Genomic DNA, 21,344 nt, shown 5'->3' with positions numbered 1-21,344 from the left:
ACTCCTAAATTTACTTTATATCACTTAAAACCTTGTTTTCTAAAACGCTAAGTTTTTTTATGGGTTTTTACTGTTTTGCTCCATGTTTCAGAATTTTCATGAACAATATGAAATATATTATTATCGTACTACTAATGTGTGATTCGAAAACACGACAGTTCTAGAATTCGAATATACAACACTGTTTAATGGGTTGTAGCTATAATTAAAAAACTGAGCAACGTAATATAATTCTTTAAAAATAAAACATTAGCTCAATTATACGCTTTTCTGCGCTAATTATTTTATCATATATTCTAAGGTTTCTGAAGTAAAACCTTTTCAAAATTTTACTGAGTTTTGAATAAGTCTGCACAATCAAATTTTTGGCTGGATTTTGATCACATTTTTGGCATATTAGTTGACTGTACTTCGGCTTGCAGTTTTGGTAACCTGGATAAATTGTAATTAGTTCGATGCAGTCTAATTAACAATGCCATTTTTGTGCAATTCTGGGATTTCAAGTGAAAATAGGTCGATGCGTACATGGATACCGAGTATGTGCAATTCTTAAAAATGCGCCAAGTAGTGGGCGATTCTGCACTTTCCCCTTTATAATTTTTAGCAAATCTTTGGTTTGATAATCTTGCGCATTGTTTTCCTTTTCGTTTCCGATAATAAATGGACCTTTTCTTTTTGTTGCACCCATTCTTTATCAAGAGTCACATGTATTTCCATTTATCTTCTGCTAAATAGTTTTCATGCAGGATTCTACAAATTATCCTACATTGAGCCACATGCCTGGACAAAAGCAGTCGAATATTATGTTTTTATCTTTTTTTAAGTTGTAAATCTTAGTTTATTATTTCACTTATTATTGCTACAAATATATTTAAAAACTTTGCAATCTATTTCTGCATCGGGGGATTTTCTTTTATTATCAACCATTTAACTTTAGAAACATTAAAACACAATACGTAACTTTTTCTGGGTTTTGTTTGGAATCTTCTTTCCATGTAGAAGTGACGATTGACGGTTTTTCAATTTCCGATTAATAATGTTGCTTATTTTGCACTTAAAATTTTTTAACAACATGCATTTCAAAACGGTTTTGAATCATGGAATAATAACATTTCTCTTCGAAAAGCGCAAAAATATACCCTTCAAACCACAGCTTGTTTACATTAAAAATTTTGAAAGACGAATAAATTTAAAAGAAGCAGAGTACATATCTCATTTCAGATAATAAACTGTTGCCAGAAATTTTTATTCCAGAACATTAGCTTTATATATTATCTATCAAAATCGTTTTAAAAATGTGTAGACATCCTCTTTACATTTAAACTATCGTAAGTATGTTTATACTTTATTAATGATGTTCCTTTTCTGCAGTGGTGTGGAAATATATTCTTGTAACGCATGAAACGGCACACCCTTTTAATTAAGTAAACTGAGTATTGGAAGTTTTATGTTTTTGTAGGGATTACAATTAAACCAATGTAATATATTTTTTGCCTTATTAAAGGAGACGAAGCCATTCTGTTGTAACGATTTAAAATAGTATGTTCGTTACCAAAGAACGCTTACTTGAGGTATATGATACTCCAAGTCATCAACAGTGATGTTATACAGCTTTGTGTCATCTGCTTGAGTTTCATTGGAATCTTTCGCTACTTGAGCTAGACAGTGCTGAGATATCTGAAAGATATGGAAATATTTATAATTAGAAAAGATTTGACAGAATAGTACTGCAAACGATTGCTAAACTCCAATAAACATTTTTGTTATTATTTTATATAAAACCTATTAAATTCAGTTTTTCAAAATGTATATTTTTCGGATAACATATATAAAAATTGCTGTAAGATATACAGGGAATTCATATACAAAAGTACTAAAGAATGAAATAGCCATGAGCTAATGGCGTATGCATTTAAAATTTAGAAAACAATTTAAACCTAACGTTACATTGTTAAAAAGATGTAGAATAAATACAAAAACTTAATTATCTGCAATATCTCTCAAAAATACCGAATGAAAAATCGTTTCATAAAGATCACCAATTTATTACAATACGAAAAAGTAACCTTTTTGAATTTGGCATTTAACTTAAAAAGTGTTTTAGACTTTCATATACATTCACTAAAAATAATAGAAAGGAAAATGAATATAATTTATATTTATTTTTCTTTCTATTATTACATATTAGAGTACAGAATTTTACTCATAAAAACAATTGGACTTGTACTGTTCCATCAAATATAAAAATGCTTATTTTAAAGATGTTTGTAATGTATTTTTGGATTATTATATTTTAAAATACACTGTAATCTCTTTGTTTTTAATTCACTAGGAAATGTCATTATTTTTAGCTTAAGATTCCACCAGAGTCTCAAAATTTAATCGTAAATGAACGATAAGACCTACGTTGCTGATCATGGAAAACTGGAGTTCGAAACCTATGATTTTGAACGAATCTTTCTGCACTCGAACTTCCGGCACACCTAGAAGTCTCAAAGTCTCGATGAGGAGTTTATGGTAAGCCTCAAAAATACGCTCTCTGTCCTCATCGCTCACTTCCTTAGCCCCAAGGGGAGACGAAGTCGGGTAGATCTAGTATAGAAAAAAAGATTATTAAAACTATGGAAGCTTGTAATAACTTATATTGTTGGTAAAAATAAAAACAAAACCTGTAATATCATTACACCACTCACAGGAATATGTATACGTATATAAGATTTGTTTTCATTTATGGATGGAAAATATTTCAATGTTATAAAAATACACTCTTTTGCAAAAAATAGAAGCGCCAAGAAGGACTTTTGTGATCGTGACGAAATTTGGTATGCTAAAAATCTTGATCGAACATGCAAATGATCAAAGTTTCAAGGCAAATAAACTGGAATAGCGATCATAGCGGGTATTTCTAGTGCGCAATTCGCAAAGTATAAAACGCAAAGTAAATAAAGTATAAACAGTAACAGAGGCGGAAATTTTTTTTTCTGCCATTGTAATTCCGTAAAGAAGAAACTGAAGATGCCATTACGACGATATCGAAGACCTTACAAACAACTAAACAACTTCGAACGTGATCGCATTGTAGGGTTGCGTGAAGCTGGGTGGTCATACTGAGCAATAGGCCGCCACCTGCAGCATACAGACACTGCCGTGCAACGATGCTGCCAGCAATGGTTGCTACAAGGAAATTGCCGACGAAATGAAGGTTCTGGAAGGCCAAGGATAAAAAATACGAGGCAAGATAGGAGGATTGTTCGCCAAACCCGAACCGCCCCAACGGGATCATTGTCGACTATTCAACGCACTACAGCCTCGTATATATCTCCCGTGGTACCGTCCACCATCTCACGGCGCCTGTCTGAGGCGGGGTTACGCTCACAGAGGCCTTTAAGACATTTGCCTTTGACTCCACAACATCGGCGGAGTCGTCTGGAGTGGTGTCACAGCCGATCATCATGTCTGCCATGAGACCGGCATCGTATAGTATTCAGTGATGAATCCCGTTTTACTCTTGAAGCAGATGACCACCGTGTTCGTGTCTGGAAAAGACAGGGCCAGCGGTCCCAATCAGCCTTTGTTTTACAAAAGCATACAGCCATAACTCCTAGTGTGATGGCGTGGGGTACTATTTCTTATGACAACAGGTCATCTTTAATCATCCTCCGTACATCTTTAACAGCTCAACGATATGTTGACACCATCTTGCGGCCGGTTGCATTACCCTTCGTGGCACGTCATCCTGGGCCATTTTGCAACAAGATAATGCCAGGCTACATACCGCTTGCATATCTGTGGACTGTCTCGGTGCGGTTGATACACTTCCTTGGGCAACAAGGTCACCAGACCTTTCACGAATCGAGCATGTCTTGGACATGGTAGGCCGTCAGATTCGGGCACCACAAAATATCGCAGATTTGGAGCGACAACTGATGAATGCCTGGCAGAATGTGTCGCAGGATGACATTAGGAACCTCTACCACTCTCTGCCTCGACGAATTCAAGCATACATTGCCGCCAGGGGCGGTTCTACCAACTACTAATTTGAACACTCAATGGGTGTTTCTGAGCCGTGAACAGGTATTATATGACCTTGATTTTTCAATCATTTTATTATCTGCGTATGAGCTATACACATATTCAATTTCATAAAAAACAACCACTACCTTCATGGTGCTCCGATTTTTTTTTTTTTTTTTTTTTTGCAAAAGAGTGTATTTCAATATATTGTTCTTTTGTATCATTTTACTCTTAATATATCACTTTGCTAAATGCCTAAATGTGACATTTTGAAATGCTGCACTTATTTTATGTATGTTTTACGCATATGAGTCAAGCCAGAAAATTTGTTTTCAGGCAGTCATGTGCAACAGGTCATTTTATTTTGCTCAGCTAAAACTGCTGGCAAGAGGAAAATTCAGCTCAAGGTAAGAAGCAACTTTGAGCCTTTGGTGCTATGACTCTAGTTCGTCTTGAAGCTGCATCCTTCTCATTTACTTTGTCCAAATTTCTTTAATTCCAGTTACTACTTCATTCGTCCCACAGAATAATAAATAAAGTATTCATTGGCCAAACCAGAATCCTATTTGAAAAAATGAAGTGAAGTATTAGTTTTAATTTTATTTCTATTTTAATCTCTGCGTTACTCTGATAAGGCAGTGGGCAGTTGCAGTGGATTAAATATCTACTGTATGATTCGCAAATCTGCAAAACATAGTAAACCCCCTTTCACTCTTTGAAATTAAAGACTTACGTGCACGATAACAGTTATTAAATTTATCCACTTCCTAGTTCGCATGTCGATTAGTAGTGTAACATTATGTTAGCCAAAGGCTGAAAACTTATCTTGTTTAGTTCATTTCTTAACCTGAAGCACAGTCATGGGACAACCATTTAAGGAATCGTGCAATTTTTCTGATGCATCGTGGTATGCTTAAAATCCCGTCTACATAAGAAGACAAATTTGCTCAGCCACACAAGAATGTCTCCCTTGCTGAAATGTCGCCTCCGAGTTGCTCCGAACTACTAATACTATTATGCGAATAAACCCAGTGAGCAATGTACCATCTACTCATGTAAAATAAAATTAAATACAATAATATAAATTATTAAATATTAACCGATTAAACATGGTTGAGTTTTCATTAAACGTTCTACAAATATCTAAGCAGATTAAAATGATTAGGATTAAATAAAAATTATGCTGAAAATTACTCAAAACAAATGGAATTTGTCTAATTTAAGTTTCTTTAAGTCAATAAATTCCATTTACTATTACTGGGAAACGTGTTCCTTAATAAAAGTTAGAAATTAAAAACTGGGAGATTTGGTAATCTACCAGGAGACGAAGAGACATGATGAAAAATCGGGAGAGTTGATAATTAGGGAAAGGTAGCCTAATTTGGACCGTAGCCTTATCTGGATCGCTATGATATACAAAGACTGATGATGTCTATGAGATTTGAGAGAGGCATTTTGTTATACGTAGATGTAGAAGAGGTTAATGCAATTGTGTTTGTAAAGAAACGCCTTGTGGTTACATTGAAAGAAGTGTTATTCGTATGGCTAAGAAGAAAATCTGTTATTTCGACATAAGTGTGAAAGCGGTTAATTTGTGTAAACGTAAGTAATTACATGTCTTATTATACCATCACAAAACTTGCTTATTTATCTACAATTTGCAATTCTAATTTTGCGAGGTTATGTTAGTTTGACGTTTCTGTACAATATCAAGCATTAAATATTCAAGGTTCCTAAGTTGGACCGAAAACAGTTCCCGAAATGGAACCGGTAGAAGTGATAACAAAAATAAACGATTTAGGACAGCTCTTGAAAAAATATCACCGCGAGCAAAGAAAAATCCACATCCAATTGGACCTTCGTCCTCTCGCAGTGCACCAATAGCCGAAGAAAGCAGTGGAAATAACAAGCAGGCCTTACAAATAGAGGTTATGCCAAAACTTAAAAGAACAAAATCAGTTCACCAAGGTTTAACAAAATGCAGAAACATAAAAAAGAAACTGGTGATTCATGGTTTTGTATATTATATGAAGAAACCAAGGAAGAAGAAATGATACAATGCATGAAATGTCACGCTTGGATACATACTCGGTGTGCTGGAGTTAGTGCTGCAATTAAAAGGTTCTTTTGTTGTAATTGCCGTTAAGAAAGCTCATGGTCCAATTTAGGAAACTAGCGGTCCAAATAAGGAAACCATTTTCCTAAATTGAACCGATGACACTTTTTTTTAGTTCATTTTTCACCGTTATAAATAATTTTTAAAATTTAATAAATGGTTCTAATTTGAAGGTACACTTAATGAGTTTATTTTCTACTACTTAAATTTTATTGGCACTTCTTCCGTCCTTTTATATAATGAAAAATACAAAATGGGTTCAAATTAGGCTACTCCCCCCTACGCTTTAAGACAGTGGTCTCAAACTGGAGACCCGCGAATACATTTCAGTTATGTCTTTGTTGGAACGATTTCAAGATTTTTAACTACTTGTACTACGAATTTACATTATTTTTATTACCATTAAAAATCAGCGTGAATAACGAACCACAAAATCTATAAATTGAGGTAATTAGTTTAGAATTTTAAGTCCTTTTAAGTCTTATTAATTTAGAATTTTAAGATCTGAAGATATAAATTTGAGTAAATTTCATTTGTACATACATGTCAATAAATCAATACGCTCAGTTACGAATTTTTGCGCTAGAATAGTCACTTTGTTCGGAAATACATTAATATGTGAACAGCCTTTTTAACAGCTGAAAGTTAATAAGGATAAAACCCGATTGACCAACGAGCATTTGCAGTCTATTGCGAAGATAGTATCTAGTAATTAAAGTCTACAAAGTTTATCAGAAGCGAAATAGAATAAACATGAAGCTGTAGTAACAAAAGAAGTTTACAATTATTTACTTAGACACATATGCATTTTAGTATCGAAAAAAATGTTTTAAAAAGCAGAAGAAGAATCTGAAAGGTTTCAGGTTTTAAATTACGTCCAAGGAGGGATTTTTTTAACGTTTTTTGTATTACCTTTATTTATTATATATCATGTTTAACGTACTCAAGCTATGAAATTCAGTTCAACAGCAATATCGCAAATTAATTTTATGAGCATTTAATGAGCATATCTTTATAATTTCTGATACAGAGTGTCGCGCGTTGGAGATAAAAATGTTTTGCTTTTCGTACAGTGTTGCCATTGCTCGCTTTGAAATCCTTGAGTTTTTTAATCAAAAATTCGTTGAATTGTTACAAAATCTGAAATAGATAATAAAACAAATTTCAAATTCAAATTAGGGCTTCCACATGCCCATATTCTTTGAAAGATTACGTTATTCAAATTTTGATGGCTCTAGGTACCGTTGTTTTATCACAATGCGAGAAACTTACATACATTTATGCAGATTCTTCATTATTTAATTTCTTCAAATATAACACAGGGCGATAATATATGGTGGCAACGATTTGAAAAGTGATACAGATTTTTAAAGTTTTCGACGCAAAATGCCAAAACGAAATTAATACGTCCTTCAGGGCAAATTACCCCTTTGAAGTAAAGATAACAGAAAGAGACTAAGAATGATTTTCAAGTGTTTTCTGATAACTTCGAAATTTCTATAATTTGCCTTGTTTAAATTAAAGCTGTTTAATGTTTAATAAAACGCATGAAAAAATTATTCGAAGTAAATGTCAGGCAGAAATATTAATATTTAGTTGTCAATATGTTTGAATTACAAAGTGTAACCAACACAAATGTCTTGCAGGTACCAAACGTAAGATTTCAGATCGAAAACAAATATATGTTTTAATTTTTTCCTTTGCTTTATTATTATTATTATTATTGATTATGTGCAACATTCGTGTGTTTTGATAAATATTTAGCAAGCGAAATTTAAAATTTAGTTGCAATATTTTTTTATTTATAGATAGAAAATTTCCATTTCGCTAGGAAAAAAAATCTGGCCCCATCAGCTGTTTTCAAATTCATGCAGTTTGAGTTTGAGATCACTGCTTTAATCTATCCTTTAGATGTGAAAATTATTTCAAGGTTTCTACAAAAATAAAAAGGTTATGAGATGCTGCCTAATCCGTCGCACTGAAGCAAATAACATGAATCTGCTCTACAGATATTCAAATCGTGGTGCTAATCGTAATTGGCATTACATCAAGAGAAAGCTTACGTTGAGAATGTATTCTGAAGTATAAGGAGGAGCATCCGCATACATATGGAAAAACACGGGTGCGTGATGGACAAATAACATAGCGAGTCTCCATTCCAGATTCATATCCCCTGACATCCAATCAGCGTCGAGCACTGGCCAATGGCCTACACCTCGCTCTGACAAGAAAAGCTTTAGAACACGGACTGAATCGTCTTCCAGTGTGTCTAAAATAAGAAAATAACGTTATTAAAACAACTATGTTGTCTCCAGACATTGTATTGATTGTACTGAAGTACAGATTCATCATTTCATATCACTGCAGTATTGAAAGGTAAATCAAAATTGTGGCATTTTATTCCAAATAGTTAACAATACACATTATAACATATGTAAGTACTATAATTTAATACTATACGTTGGAAGAAAAACTTGTTAATAGGATTAATTAGTCCATCAACTAACATGCGCTAGGCGAAATTGAATCAGATTATACAAGATAATAAAGATCTGGTGTTTAAATTTTCATTTGACGCCTAGATATTTTATACAGTTTTTTTGTAAAGCAAAATAAGTATAAATGTTCGAATGGTGCTTGATATTTTTACATTAAAATGCAATGTGCGGTAGCCGGCTATGCTCTGCGGAGATTTCGGTGGTCTTCAAAACTACTTCGTTGCATATTAGGATAAATAACAAACAAAACTTCCTTAGTTTGATTGAAAATTACTCATATTTCTGTGCAAATCGCTTTTTAGTCTCTGGCTTAATTTCAGGCTTGAAACTAAATCAGAAAAATTCAAACGTTAATAATTTTTTAACCTGACGAGAGAAAGAATGGGTTTCCCTTAACTCAGTGCCACAAACTTTTATTGAAACTACTGCAAGAAAGAAGAAAATTTTTATATTTATCAATTCATAAGACACTTCAGAAATCTCACTTCTAAACACATTTATCTTTCAAATTAAACTACAGTTCAAAATGAGCAGTTATTTAAACATTTTACAAAAACATTCTGATTACTAATTATTAATACCAATCCCTGCGCTATATTTAACTTCGATTTCATTTATTAATTAAATGAAGATACAAGAAAGCTATCTGCGTAAGGGGAGAGATGGATTCGTGGAGGACTTTCTAAAGAAAAAAACTCGTATTGACGTTCCATATGAAGAAAAACGGTCCTCCAATGATCGAGATGTTAAGATACTTAACCCCAGTATTTTGACTCTGATTCGAATACCGACGAAAGGGTAAGCTAAAGGGCATTTTTGGGTTTTCTCCCTTGTGTATATAAATGGGGGTCAGTTTCCTTTAAAAACTCTCCAAGAAGGTATCCCTACCCTTAGGCAGGTAACTCTCGAATGCATTGCCATGGCGAATTAGAAAAAACAAACATGAGAGAAATTAAGAAAACGCACATGTAAGGCGACTACCTTCACCAGGATTTGACACGGGTCGAAGAGCCAGTGTTGAGTGGTCTTAGTCGCTGGGTCGTTTATAAATAGCAACATGTAGTCAACATGATATTATGGAATTAATTTTTCGATCATAAGGAGAAAATGTCTTGATGTGAGCGCCTGCCAAAAACGAGCTATATTTTAAAACCGACCACATGTTAGAATAAAAAATTCTTCAGAATACCTAATTTTTCCATAACGTTGGTTTAAACGGATATTATTTTTCTGCTAATAAACAGAAATATATTTACTAACTATATATTGGAAAGTTTTATTTTACTAAGAATTAGTGACTTTTCTATTAATAGGTTTGAAATTCTTAGTTTCATCTCAAAATCCATCATATCATAGAATCGAAGGATTAAATAATTTGTTTTATTATACTATCGTTAAATGAAATTATTTCTGCAGACTGACGATAAAAAATTTACCTATCATTATATATTATTACATTAATTTATTACTCATTTGTGAGAAGCTGCAAAAAATATCATTTCATTCAATTGGTTAATTGAAAAGCGCACATATCGAATTCTTGGTAAGGGTAATTTTTTTTATAATTGATAGTTGTAGTCTTACCGCTGTTCATGCAGGTCTCATACAACAACTTGGCTTTAATCAAAGAACCACCTGTGCGATATAAAGTTGGAGATTCCAGAGCTCCTACAAAATAAAACACATTTCTTTTCAATATGACTTATCCACTTTAAAATTCCTGCAAAATAAAATGATAGGCTATAGTTCTTCGACCAAAATACAACCTTATTGACGTTAGAAATATATTTACTCAAGGTTTTCCATTTTGGGGATATTTTACTCTACTTTAGCGATAATTAAGCACAAAAAAAGGGGAGATTGCTATGGATAGTCTTGGGCTATTTTGGATTTACGTTGTTCTACAACAAGTGCTTGCTACGAAGCTGTTCTCTGTTCTACATAATTTAAAACGCATTTGTTCTAAAACTGGCTTTAAATATAAATATATCACCTATTATACTTTTAAGAAATAAGTTGTTTTTTGATGGAGGAAAAGGGCAGTTCTATAGAAATGTTTCATTAACAGTTATATAAACACTATAATATTGTGTTTAAGCAGAATGAAAAAAAATAGAGTACTTATAAAAGTACTCTATTTTTAATATATATAATTAATTTTAATATATATAAGTACTCTATTTTACTATATATAAGTACTCTCTATTACTCTATAAAATAAAGTACATATATATATTAGTCTCTACTATTTATTTATTTATTTATTGTAATTTAATAAACTTGAATAAAATTATTTATGGCTGTTCTACTTTTTTCAATGAATGAATTTCCTTATATTCTTGTAGTTTATACTATCAGGTTCAATGTTCCGTCTTACTTTCTTCGGGAACATGCAAGGACCTGACTCGGAACAGAGAGCTTACTAAAGCTATGTTCAATAACTGTGGGAAGTAGACAGGATACACAAGAAGGGTATACAAAACCCTTTATTTTTCTCTATTTACAATAACTTCCGTACTTCGGAATACAAAGACCCACTACTTGTGGTCTAAACGTAAAAATATAAAAATAAAACTAAACTCTTAACTTTGAAGTAATAAACGTGGAAGATTGGCCTTATATTAACAGGAAGCCGTATGTAGTACAGAGAACTGTGAACACTACAATACGTTTAAAGTTATCAAGAGGATTAAACCTCTGGCCTAGAAGGCAACCAGCAACTGAGTAAAACTTCTAAGGTAAGCGGCCTGCTTCGACTAACTGCTTCCTCTCTCTCGCTTGGCAAAAAGCCACAACTTAAATACTTGGCGTTCGCCAGACAAACTTTGCATAAATACATTAACGCTTATAATTCTGGCCGGAAGTAGAAAATAAGAAGTGATAGTAAAGATTTAAAATAAAATAAACGTTAGTAAAACTTAAGATCCTTACAATACTATAAATGTTTAAGAGAATGATGGAAAATATGAACATTACTTCAAAATATACATTTCACAATGGAATGAATGGGCTGATCTGAAAACTGTGGCATTATTGACGTTTGCTGCAAATATATTGTTATGAATTTTGTATATATGTAAGTGATTTAAGGAAATTAAAAGAGAAGCTCTGCCAGAAAAACAGGGTTACAGAGACAAACATTGAGGTAAATTGATATCTCGATAAATTGGCGAAATATCACTACGCTGGCGATGGTTTTGGCGACTAATTATTGCTGACAAATTTGGCGAGGAATCTCCAAAAGCCTCCAAACTTAGCGACGATTTAATGACATTTGGCTCGGTCCCTGAATAATTGTAATTGGTACTATAATTGACTATAGTGTTAATCCTTATACGTAACTGTAATCGCATGCAAAAACAAACACACAAACGCACACATACAAAAAAGAAAAAAAAAAGAATTTTGAATTAAAAAGTAAATGCAGAATTAGTGTAGTTATCTTTTAGGTAATACAAAAGCACACATCAGCATCAAAAATTGATAAACGTTTACAGATTAGTGTAATTAATAAAAATTTCTACAGCCTAATTTTTCATACCTCTGCAGAGAAGCATTGTTTGTTCTCCGCTTAAAATCAAGTTTCTTCTTCTTTTTCTTTCTTTCATTTTTTCTCGGTTAGTTGACATAATACGCAAATGGAAAATATTTATAAAATAAAAATAGTGCTTTACTTTAATTTTGTGATAAAATCTACTAAAAATAATTTCTAAACATTATTGCCAAAAATAAAACATTCGAATGCATTCAAAATGCTTTATTTATCCAATCAGTCTACTTAAATGAAAACTTAATAAAAAGTTAGCTTGAGTCTAAAACATTTGTGAATTTAAACAAGGGGGAAAATGATTTTGAGAAAAATGCATTTGGAATTTTATTTAACGGAAGTAAAATACTTTTATATTCTTGCTATATATGCTTTAATAAAACCAGTTATGATAAAAATACCAAAATTCCAGCACTTTCATCAGCGCAAATACGTTTCTTTATTGACAGGGAAGAAAGTCGAGCAATTTATACCAATTTTCCGAATATTTGATTAAACTAAGATATATGAAATTATACGGTACCGGTATATTAAGCATTTTTGAAAAAGAAAGCCAGATGTATAAGTTGGTGAAATATTATTTATTATTATTTTTGCACTTACTGTATATAATCATGAGTACTTCGTCCTCCATATTTTGCACCACCGACATGACGTTGACGTTTTCAGGCAGAACGGTCCTGCGGATGTAGTTTCCGCAGGCGAACTGGTAGAAGTCTTTACATGGATGAACTGTCTGATCTAACTTGTCTAAAATAGCTCCGGCTATTCGAAGAGTGAAAATAAAACTTGAAACAATAACAATAAAATATATTTTTTGACATCTGTATCAGAAATATATATATGTCAGATAAAAAATATGAACTCAAGATTATTTTTACTAATTTAGCTGCCTCCCCCTCGTGTAATCTAAACTGTGTCATTTAAAAAACTGGCCGCATTATATTATCTGCATTGCTGTGAGATTTTGTACAACATCCATTTAGAATTTAAAGCAAAGGATTCAGCTCATATATATAGAGCCCTCTGCTGAAATCGACACTCACTTTTTGTGTGCACACTAGTGTGTGTCTCACCACTTCGCTTTATTGTCTATTGTTTCGATATGTGGTAAGTTCAGCATAAAATATGGGAGGCTTGTTGCACCCATAGTGATGTCTAAATCAAGAATATACACTGCTCGACATTGAAAATGCAACACCAAGATGGAGTGGTCAGAAATTTATGCAAACTTTAGAGTAGACGCACGTCATTTACTTATGCGAATGATGTGAAATGCGCAGCTCTCCGATGCAAGTGAACTAAGATATAACGGAAGGTACGTGCAGAATGGGCAATATTCGTGTCGTTATTTCTGCCAGACGAATTATCGAAGAAAGTTGGTTTTTGTTCCGGAGGATACGTGCAATAGGAGAGAATGCCAGGCCGCCGTCAGCGAAGGCACTTCCAGCAGATAAACGATTTTACGAGGGGTATGGTGATCGTACTGAGAAGAGCGGGTTGGTCCTTACGTCAAATCGCAGCTGATACCCACATGTATGCGAGCACGGTGCATCGGCTATGGCGAACATGGTTGGAACAAGGAAATGTGGGAAGAAGGAAGGGTGCAGGTGCAACCAGAGTGAAGTCAGCACGCGTGGAGCGACGCATCTGCCGACAAGCTGTGGCGGTCCCGCAAGTCACTTGTACCGCGATTCTGCAGCATGTGCAAGATACCCTGGATGTTACTGTGTCGACCAGATCCATTTCCCGTCGATTGGTTGAACGTGGCCTGCACTCACGGCGTCCGTTAAGAAGACTGCCATTGACCCCACAGCATAGACGCCAACGTTTTCAGAATGGTGCCGGACTGGAGCGATGAGGATGACAGAATGGCGAAACGTGTTCTCAGATGAGTCACGCTTCTGTTTATCCAGTGATAGTCGCCGCATACATGTTTGGCGTCGACGTGGAGATAGATCTAATGTGGCAGTAAATGTGGAACGCTCCACCGCGCGACAACGTGGCATAATGGTTTGGGGCGCTATTGCCTACGATTCTAGGTCACCTCTAGTTCGTATTCAGGGCAATATGACGGCCCAACGATACTTGGGTAATGTACTGCGGCCGGTGGCAATCCCCTACCTTCGGGGGCTGCCTAATGAAATTTTTCAACAGGATAACGCCCGACCACACAGTGCTCGCATCTGCCAACATGCTCTGCAAGGTATACAGATGCTTCCCTGGCCACCGTACTCTCCTGACCTGTCGCCAATCGAACATGTGTAGGATGTAATTGGACGCCGTTAGCAGACTCTGCCTTTGTCTCGTTCAGAAGACGAACTGTGGCAAATGGTTGAAAGGGAATAGAAAGCCATCCCTCAAGACACCATCCGCTCTGTTATTGACTCTATGCCTAGACGTTTTTCTTCGTGCATCGCTGTCCGCGGTGGTTGATAATAAGTATAAATATAGAAATATATAGTATGTTTGACATTAGAGACTCATATATCCAGATTCTTTCATAAACCTCTTTGATGTTACATGGGTATTTACCGACGTTTATAAATTTTTCAAATAATCGTGTGTTTAATCACTCAGTATTCCTGGTAAAGAACTTAACATACCTATCTGGAAAGGAGGAAGAAATACTTTTTTTTATTATAATCCAGAGAAGCAAAAAGACTCCAAAAAGGTTCCATGCGAAGCAGTTGGAAAACCTTTAACTGTTTTACATTACGTTATGTGCCAAGATGTTGTAATTTTTGCAAATGAGTGCATACGAATAGAGTCTGTAAGAAAATGATCGCATTCAAAGAAACTAAGAGACTGAAAAGTTACTTGGAAAAATTTCTAGTTTCCAAAGGACAGTAAGTAGTCGAGAATCTTTATTTTAAGCATAGAAGATAGGCGATTACCTAATGTAACGAAGTAAAAATTTGAATACCAGAATGATTAGAAATTATCATAACCTAATGTAACGAAAATTTTACATGCAGTTATCCCGGAAAATTCCTAAATAATTATAACAAAATCAATAATAATAATAATGAATAACACAGTCAAACTCATTAAAATGTCAACTGGATATATGCCATTCCCCTTCATTTTCTTAGCAGCAAACATTTGTCCGAATTGAGAATATTTATCTGCGATTTAGCTGTCTCATCACTGAAAGCGCTACCTGGAGTGCATTACCGAATTAACCAATATTATACCCGAGAAGAAAGTATACACACGTATAATCAACACTTATACGGGAACTGAAGCCACAAATTTGGTTTTGGGGCAGCAGTCAACCCAAGGTAACAACTATGTAGTGTGATAATGATAAAACTGATGTTCATTAACACCCGTTAGACTGGCAAGACAGTGTACAAAAAAGACCCTCTCAAAGACTAAAAATCATTGAAGAATGTTATAAACAATAAAAACTGTGTTAACAGTATAAACAATAAAAACTGCATAAACAACACCTTCTATAGACACTTTAAAAGTGAAAATTAGACACTACTTAGTGACAGAACTGTATTTGTGAAATATTATCGTAGATATTCTAATAATATTGTAAAATTTTAGCTGTAAAATTATAAGTGTTTGTATTGTATGTATCTGTAATTGTATTCAAATTTGTAAAAGTTTCAGGTAAAAGCAAAAATTCCATCACTTATAAATTCCTATTCCATATTATGTATGCAGAACAGCATCTGTAAAATTTCATGTACATTTCACTGTATTTGTACTTACACTCAGTGACCTGTCAACCTTACCCTTAGGTTGTGGTTATTTTAGTTAGTAGATAACTTTCCAGTAGCTGCGTAAAACAGCTTGTAGCAACTATATGGTTTAGAACCGTTCAAACTCCGATCATAATTTCACTCTTTTAGAATCCAATAATGTATTTCAGTTATTTATTCATACAATTCCTTTTTGTTTCTCCCCCCATTCCACCTAAAATACTTTAATAGTAAATACGTAAGGGGTATTATACTTCGCTTATTTCTTCTGTTTTTATTTTATGAATGGTTTTCATCTTTGGAAAAGTTGTTTAGTCAAAAGAGTTTTTTATTTTCGAAAAGATATGAGGCCATCCATAGCTTGAATTCCTTTTTGTTTTCAGAGCACGTATTCTAATGCCTAAACTGAGAAATCTTAATGGGAAGTTAGAAATTTTAAAACATTAAATCCATTTGTCTTTCTCAAAGAGTTGGTTTTTTTATCATTCTTAGTACTGAGCTTCCACATATTGCTATATTTCACTATTTACATTAAATATTGCTTGTCAAATGATTTAAAATAGCATAGCATCCCAATCTGCCATATAGTTACAAGAATTTTATTGATTTTTTCAAACTTCTATAAACTGTGAATCTTGAATGGAGGACCTTATTCAGTGGCACATTTTAAGCGAATAATAATTTATCTAAATCTATACAAACTTTTGTCTGCTAAAAGTCGACAACATTAAAAATATTATGTATGAGACAGCAAAAACTGCATGAAAATTAAATTAAATGTGAAGGAAATAAGCATTTTTTAAAAACTGTCCTTAACAAAGGCTTCTTTAGATAAGGCAAGACGCATACCAGAGGTTTCATACCAAAGTTTACTAATTAAATTTAGTGAAAAAAGGAATATGAACATATATTCAACTTTGATTAATTCGAGCAAAATTTTAATTCAAAGATTTAAACAAATGAAATTCAGCAGTCAACTGGAAACCTTCTAATAAAGAAATTCATATAACCAATGTAGGACAGATAGTTATTTAAAGTACAACATGTTACATTAATGAAGGAAAAACAAAGACCACACATTAACCTTCGATAAATTCGAATCGATTAATTCTAAGATTTAAATAAGCAAAATTCAGCAGCCAACTGGAAAATTTTAGTAAAGTAATTCATATAATCAATGTCGAATTGACAACTATTTAAAATAATATAAAACATGATACATTAATAAATGAAAAACAGCGAACGTCCCAGACAGGCAACATTTCTTAAATTAACTCTTCTGAAAATATTCAGTATTTTCAGAACCAAAACTAAATAAATAATGATTTTGTTAATCGTAATAGTTTTCGTCTCAGATGGCCACTCCCCAATTCCATCAATCTCGGAATTAGTAATTTTATCAGAAATCGGCTTTCAGGTGACGCCAAAGGCTGTGCATTTTTACTTTTTTTTTTTACATTAATGCAATCCATCGTTTTTATTCCTGAGTTGCCAATTTAACTTATGTATACTGACTGTAAGAAAGGGATTCTTAAAATACTTGCCAATGCCTTTACATTTGAGAAGAGGAAGACATTCTGCTGAAAGAAGCTAGAGAAATTGCTGCTAGCCCTGTTATTTCCTTAACTGAAGTCCAAAACTCCATAAAATAATTTTAAGCTCATAGTTTAAAAATTAATAAGATGGTTAATTTAATTTACGAAGTTAGCAAATTTGGATTCCTACGAAGAACCTAGCTACATGAGTGTTTTTGTGATTTTTCTCATCTGTAACACGCCAGACTCCCTTGAAAAGTCCTTCACGAAGGCATCTCTCCCCTTAGGTAGATAGCCAATGACCTTTGTATGCTTTACTTCCGTTTATGAATTAACCAATGGTTATGAAATTTGAACTAACTCTTTCGAAATGACTGAATTTAAAACTTATTTAATTAAGTTTTCTCTCTTCGAAAGGGAAGTAATTGTTTAATAAAAAATTAAGAAGGCTGATTTCACAGGATAAATATTTTAATTAGTTCAAAGTATTTCGAAATTTACTGAATAAAACTTGCAACGTAACTTTGTTCTTTTCTCAGGAATTCTACGTTTAGTGTTTTAAGTCATTATTCACATAATATTATTTCTGAAAATCAGCTGGAAGATAGGTTTCTGAATTGCGTTTTATTAGCACACTAATCATTATTAAATTTTGCAGTTAATTCTTCCTTTTTTGTTTTGGAATTTTATTCATTAACTCACATATCAGTATTTTTTAACAACGCTAAGAGGCTTGATAAGGCTTGATCGTATTGATGAAATAGGTATAAACAAATGCAAAATTTACTCACATTATTGATAAATGCAAAATATTTTTTATGAATGTTTTGCACGAAAATTGGTGAAAAGGAATTCAATGATAATTCCTTTAATTTGCGTAATTTCTGAACGTTTGCTTGCTGTTCGGAATCTTTGTCTTCCTCTTGCTCGTACCTACTCATCCCCCCCCACCCGCGCCATTTGTCTCACTTAGCTAGTTCAATCATATCACCAACCGTTCGTTTTATTTTTTAATTAAAATAATTCAGCACAGTTATCGTAAATTTTAATCTGGGTATGTTTGCCATAAAATTGAAATAATTTACAGAATAAAAGATTTTGCAAAAGAGAGTTTTTACTTAAATGGCAGACATGAAGTGATATGCAAACATGGTAATGTTTGTGTAACAGAAAGCGAGTAAAGGACAACTCTATCAAAACATGCGAGTACTATTAGTCATTTAGAGACGGAAATTTACCGAAACCCAGATATAACGAGATTAAGTGACAAACAGCAATTTACGGTAGTTTGTTGAAATGCAAAACATGCCAAAGTAGACGAAGAATTTGAGAATGGGGTGAAAATGCTTTTTAAAAGCCAATATTCCACTGCATAAATTCACTCAACCATGCGTGTTTATTGAATAAAATACAGGTCTAGTTTGAATAATCTTTCTTCTAAAAACACTTTGAGACGTATGATTGTACAGATTTTTGCATATTTTAGAAGGAAGCAATTAATTAAAAAAAACTACAGTCAAAAGTCGTTAATACGGACACCCATAATCCGGAATGATCTATAATCCGGACCTCAAAACTACAAACTTTCTGCGCTTGCGCTGCGTTGACGCATGCGCGTAAGACCTTTACAGCTGCGAATGTGCGCATGCGCAAAATACGTTTACGGATGCGCGTTTAATGTATAACGGACGGTATAAGCTAAGCTAAAATTATCTAATTATCTATTTCAGTTAATGTTGCAGATTGCGTTGTTCCTTAATCTTCGAATTGGATCCGGCTTATTATTTTTTGCAGACTGTTAGAGCAATTTTATAAAAGTAAGCTTGAACTTTTGATTATGTCAAATAGAATTTCCGATATATATTTACTAATATGTAAAGGATCTACAAAGCGAAAGTATGTTTCGAAGTCCATTAAACAAAAGTGGAATTGATGCAAAAAATGACCTAACCATTCCGAAATCTGTTTATGAATTTCACGCTGCTCTGCGGCCGGGGGGGGGGGACGCCGCGGCACGCAGTGAATTGGAAGTTGATCTGTCAGCACTATCCTCATCTTCAGGGCAGATGCTTCCATTTTATTTGGCTTATAATTCCTTACTAAATGTAGTATTTCATCTCGATGTATTCCGTCTTTGATATGATTTAAATCAAATTCCTCGTCATTATAATTTGCTTCCGATAATGAAGAAAGTGACACAGAGGTTCTTGAAAACGAAAAAATTTCGATTGACAAATTAGTCGGTAATCTCGACATCAATTATAGGACTTGAACAGCGGAATTTTGTAACTGAAGAAGAAATTATGTCTGTTTATAAAATTAAAGAGAAAGTATTATCACATAAAACGAAGCAACTTAAACAACTTACATTGAAAGAAATGTTTAATAAAGTAAACAAATAAATATTAAGCTTTTTTTGTAAATTTTGATACCTTTTAGATCATAATTGTTCTTTATTTCATAAATTACGGTTTCATATTTTTAATTTTATAATTTCTGCATGCCATCTTACCAGATTTAAACTGATGATCTATAATCCGGAAAAATCGATAATCCGGAATCGCCGAAGTCCCGACGAGTCCGGATTAACGACTTTTGACTGTAAAAGATAAGTCTGAGAAGCCTGATTGGTCATCTTACAAAAGTTTCTCTGCTGTTTTTTCCCTTCACTTGCATTAAATTGCACAATGAAAAACACTTTAGGGTCAATTTAAGTCTTTTTTTAATAGCTGCTTAATAATTGCAGGTACTTAGTATATCATTTCTTAAATCATTCTTAAAAATGACTCCACACTAAGCTTTGACTAACAATATTACATGTATAATTCTTTTCTTACCTGCTTTTAGACAAGACTCTTTCGTGCATATTGTTTGTTCTACTACTTTCGGTTTTTCTCCTTCTTTCGTTTCCTCTGCAGAACAAGAATGTATTTCAGTACTTTAAGAGATGCATGGATATTAAAAAAAAGAGTTTCCACATTAAATCACATATTTAAATTTTTTGCATTAGCTGTACTTACATTAAGTATATCTCAATTACTATTGTTATTATTGCTTGCCCATCAGTGTCCGAGCTGTAAAAGTAGCTGAGTACTGGCAGTTCGACCTGGGATCGAATCAAGTGGAACGGGCTGACTGTATGGTTCGTTATCGTGATTTTTCCCATATATAACATGGATACGAGCGAGGTTTCCTTAAAAAGTTCTCCATACAGGCATCACTCCCCATAACCAGATAGCCCTCGAGTTGCTTTGCCTAACCAATTAACCTAACTTATTACACTCATGTCCGTAAATTAAGGATAATTCGGAGTCACGCAGAAATCGAACTCTAAAATAAGTATATCACCTGTAAAATCACTACACACATCTTCAAGAATCATATGCAAATTTCAGGAAGTAACCAAATAACATCGATGGTACGTCACAATGACGAGAATGTAAGAGTGATATATAAGGAATACAGGCAAAGAAGTAAAATTGTTTGCAGGCGCTTTATAAGCATTTCAGTGCAATAACCGAATAGTTATGACACAAAGGACGCATTTGGATGATTTTTTACGTGGTAGAATTATCGGCCGTCTGGAATGTGGGCGTACCCAACTGGAAGTATCACACGAACTTGGAATTGCCCATCCCCAGGCTTTGGCAACGATTCCAAGATGATGGTAATGTGAGTAGACGTTACAGCATAGGTCGCCCCAGAGTTACAACGCCGAATGAGGGCCGGTATTTGGCAATTACTGCCAAAAGAAACAGGCGGAGCACAGCCTCAGACCTGTCTCGTCAGCTCTCTTCAGCCACTGGTATGACAATTTCAAGGCAGACCGTGTACAGACGCTTAGGGCAGATTGGTCTATATGCTCGTAGACCTGTTACATGCGTTCCACTTACTACAACTCACTGTCGCCTGCGGTTA

The 21,344-nt window shown here is 33.8% G+C and overlaps 1 protein-coding gene across 1 annotated transcript in view; it reads right to left on the bottom strand.

The window, feature by feature from the left end:
* Positions 1-21,344, bottom strand: part of LOC118181898 (neprilysin-1-like) — an 86,765-nt gene that overhangs the window by 56,084 nt on the left and 9,337 nt on the right. The window contains exons 3-8 of the mRNA XM_035351126.2: positions 20,264-20,338; positions 12,779-12,940; positions 10,213-10,296; positions 8,194-8,399; positions 2,407-2,592; positions 1,567-1,677 (exon numbers count right to left, since the gene is read on the bottom strand). Coding sequence (XP_035207017.1) covers positions 1,567-1,677; positions 2,407-2,592; positions 8,194-8,399; positions 10,213-10,296; positions 12,779-12,940; positions 20,264-20,338 — 824 coding nt within the window. The remainder of the gene's footprint in view (positions 1-1,566; positions 1,678-2,406; positions 2,593-8,193; positions 8,400-10,212; positions 10,297-12,778; positions 12,941-20,263; positions 20,339-21,344) is intronic.

The sequence above is a fragment of the Stegodyphus dumicola genome, chromosome 4 (assembly GCF_044657685.1).
Source record: "Stegodyphus dumicola isolate Sdum_Otavi_A_Nest chromosome 4, ASM4465768v1".
Classification (NCBI taxonomy): domain Eukaryota; kingdom Metazoa; phylum Arthropoda; class Arachnida; order Araneae; family Eresidae; genus Stegodyphus; species Stegodyphus dumicola.
Note: the sequence above shows the minus strand (reverse complement) of the source record. Positions and strands in the feature narration are given on the sequence as shown.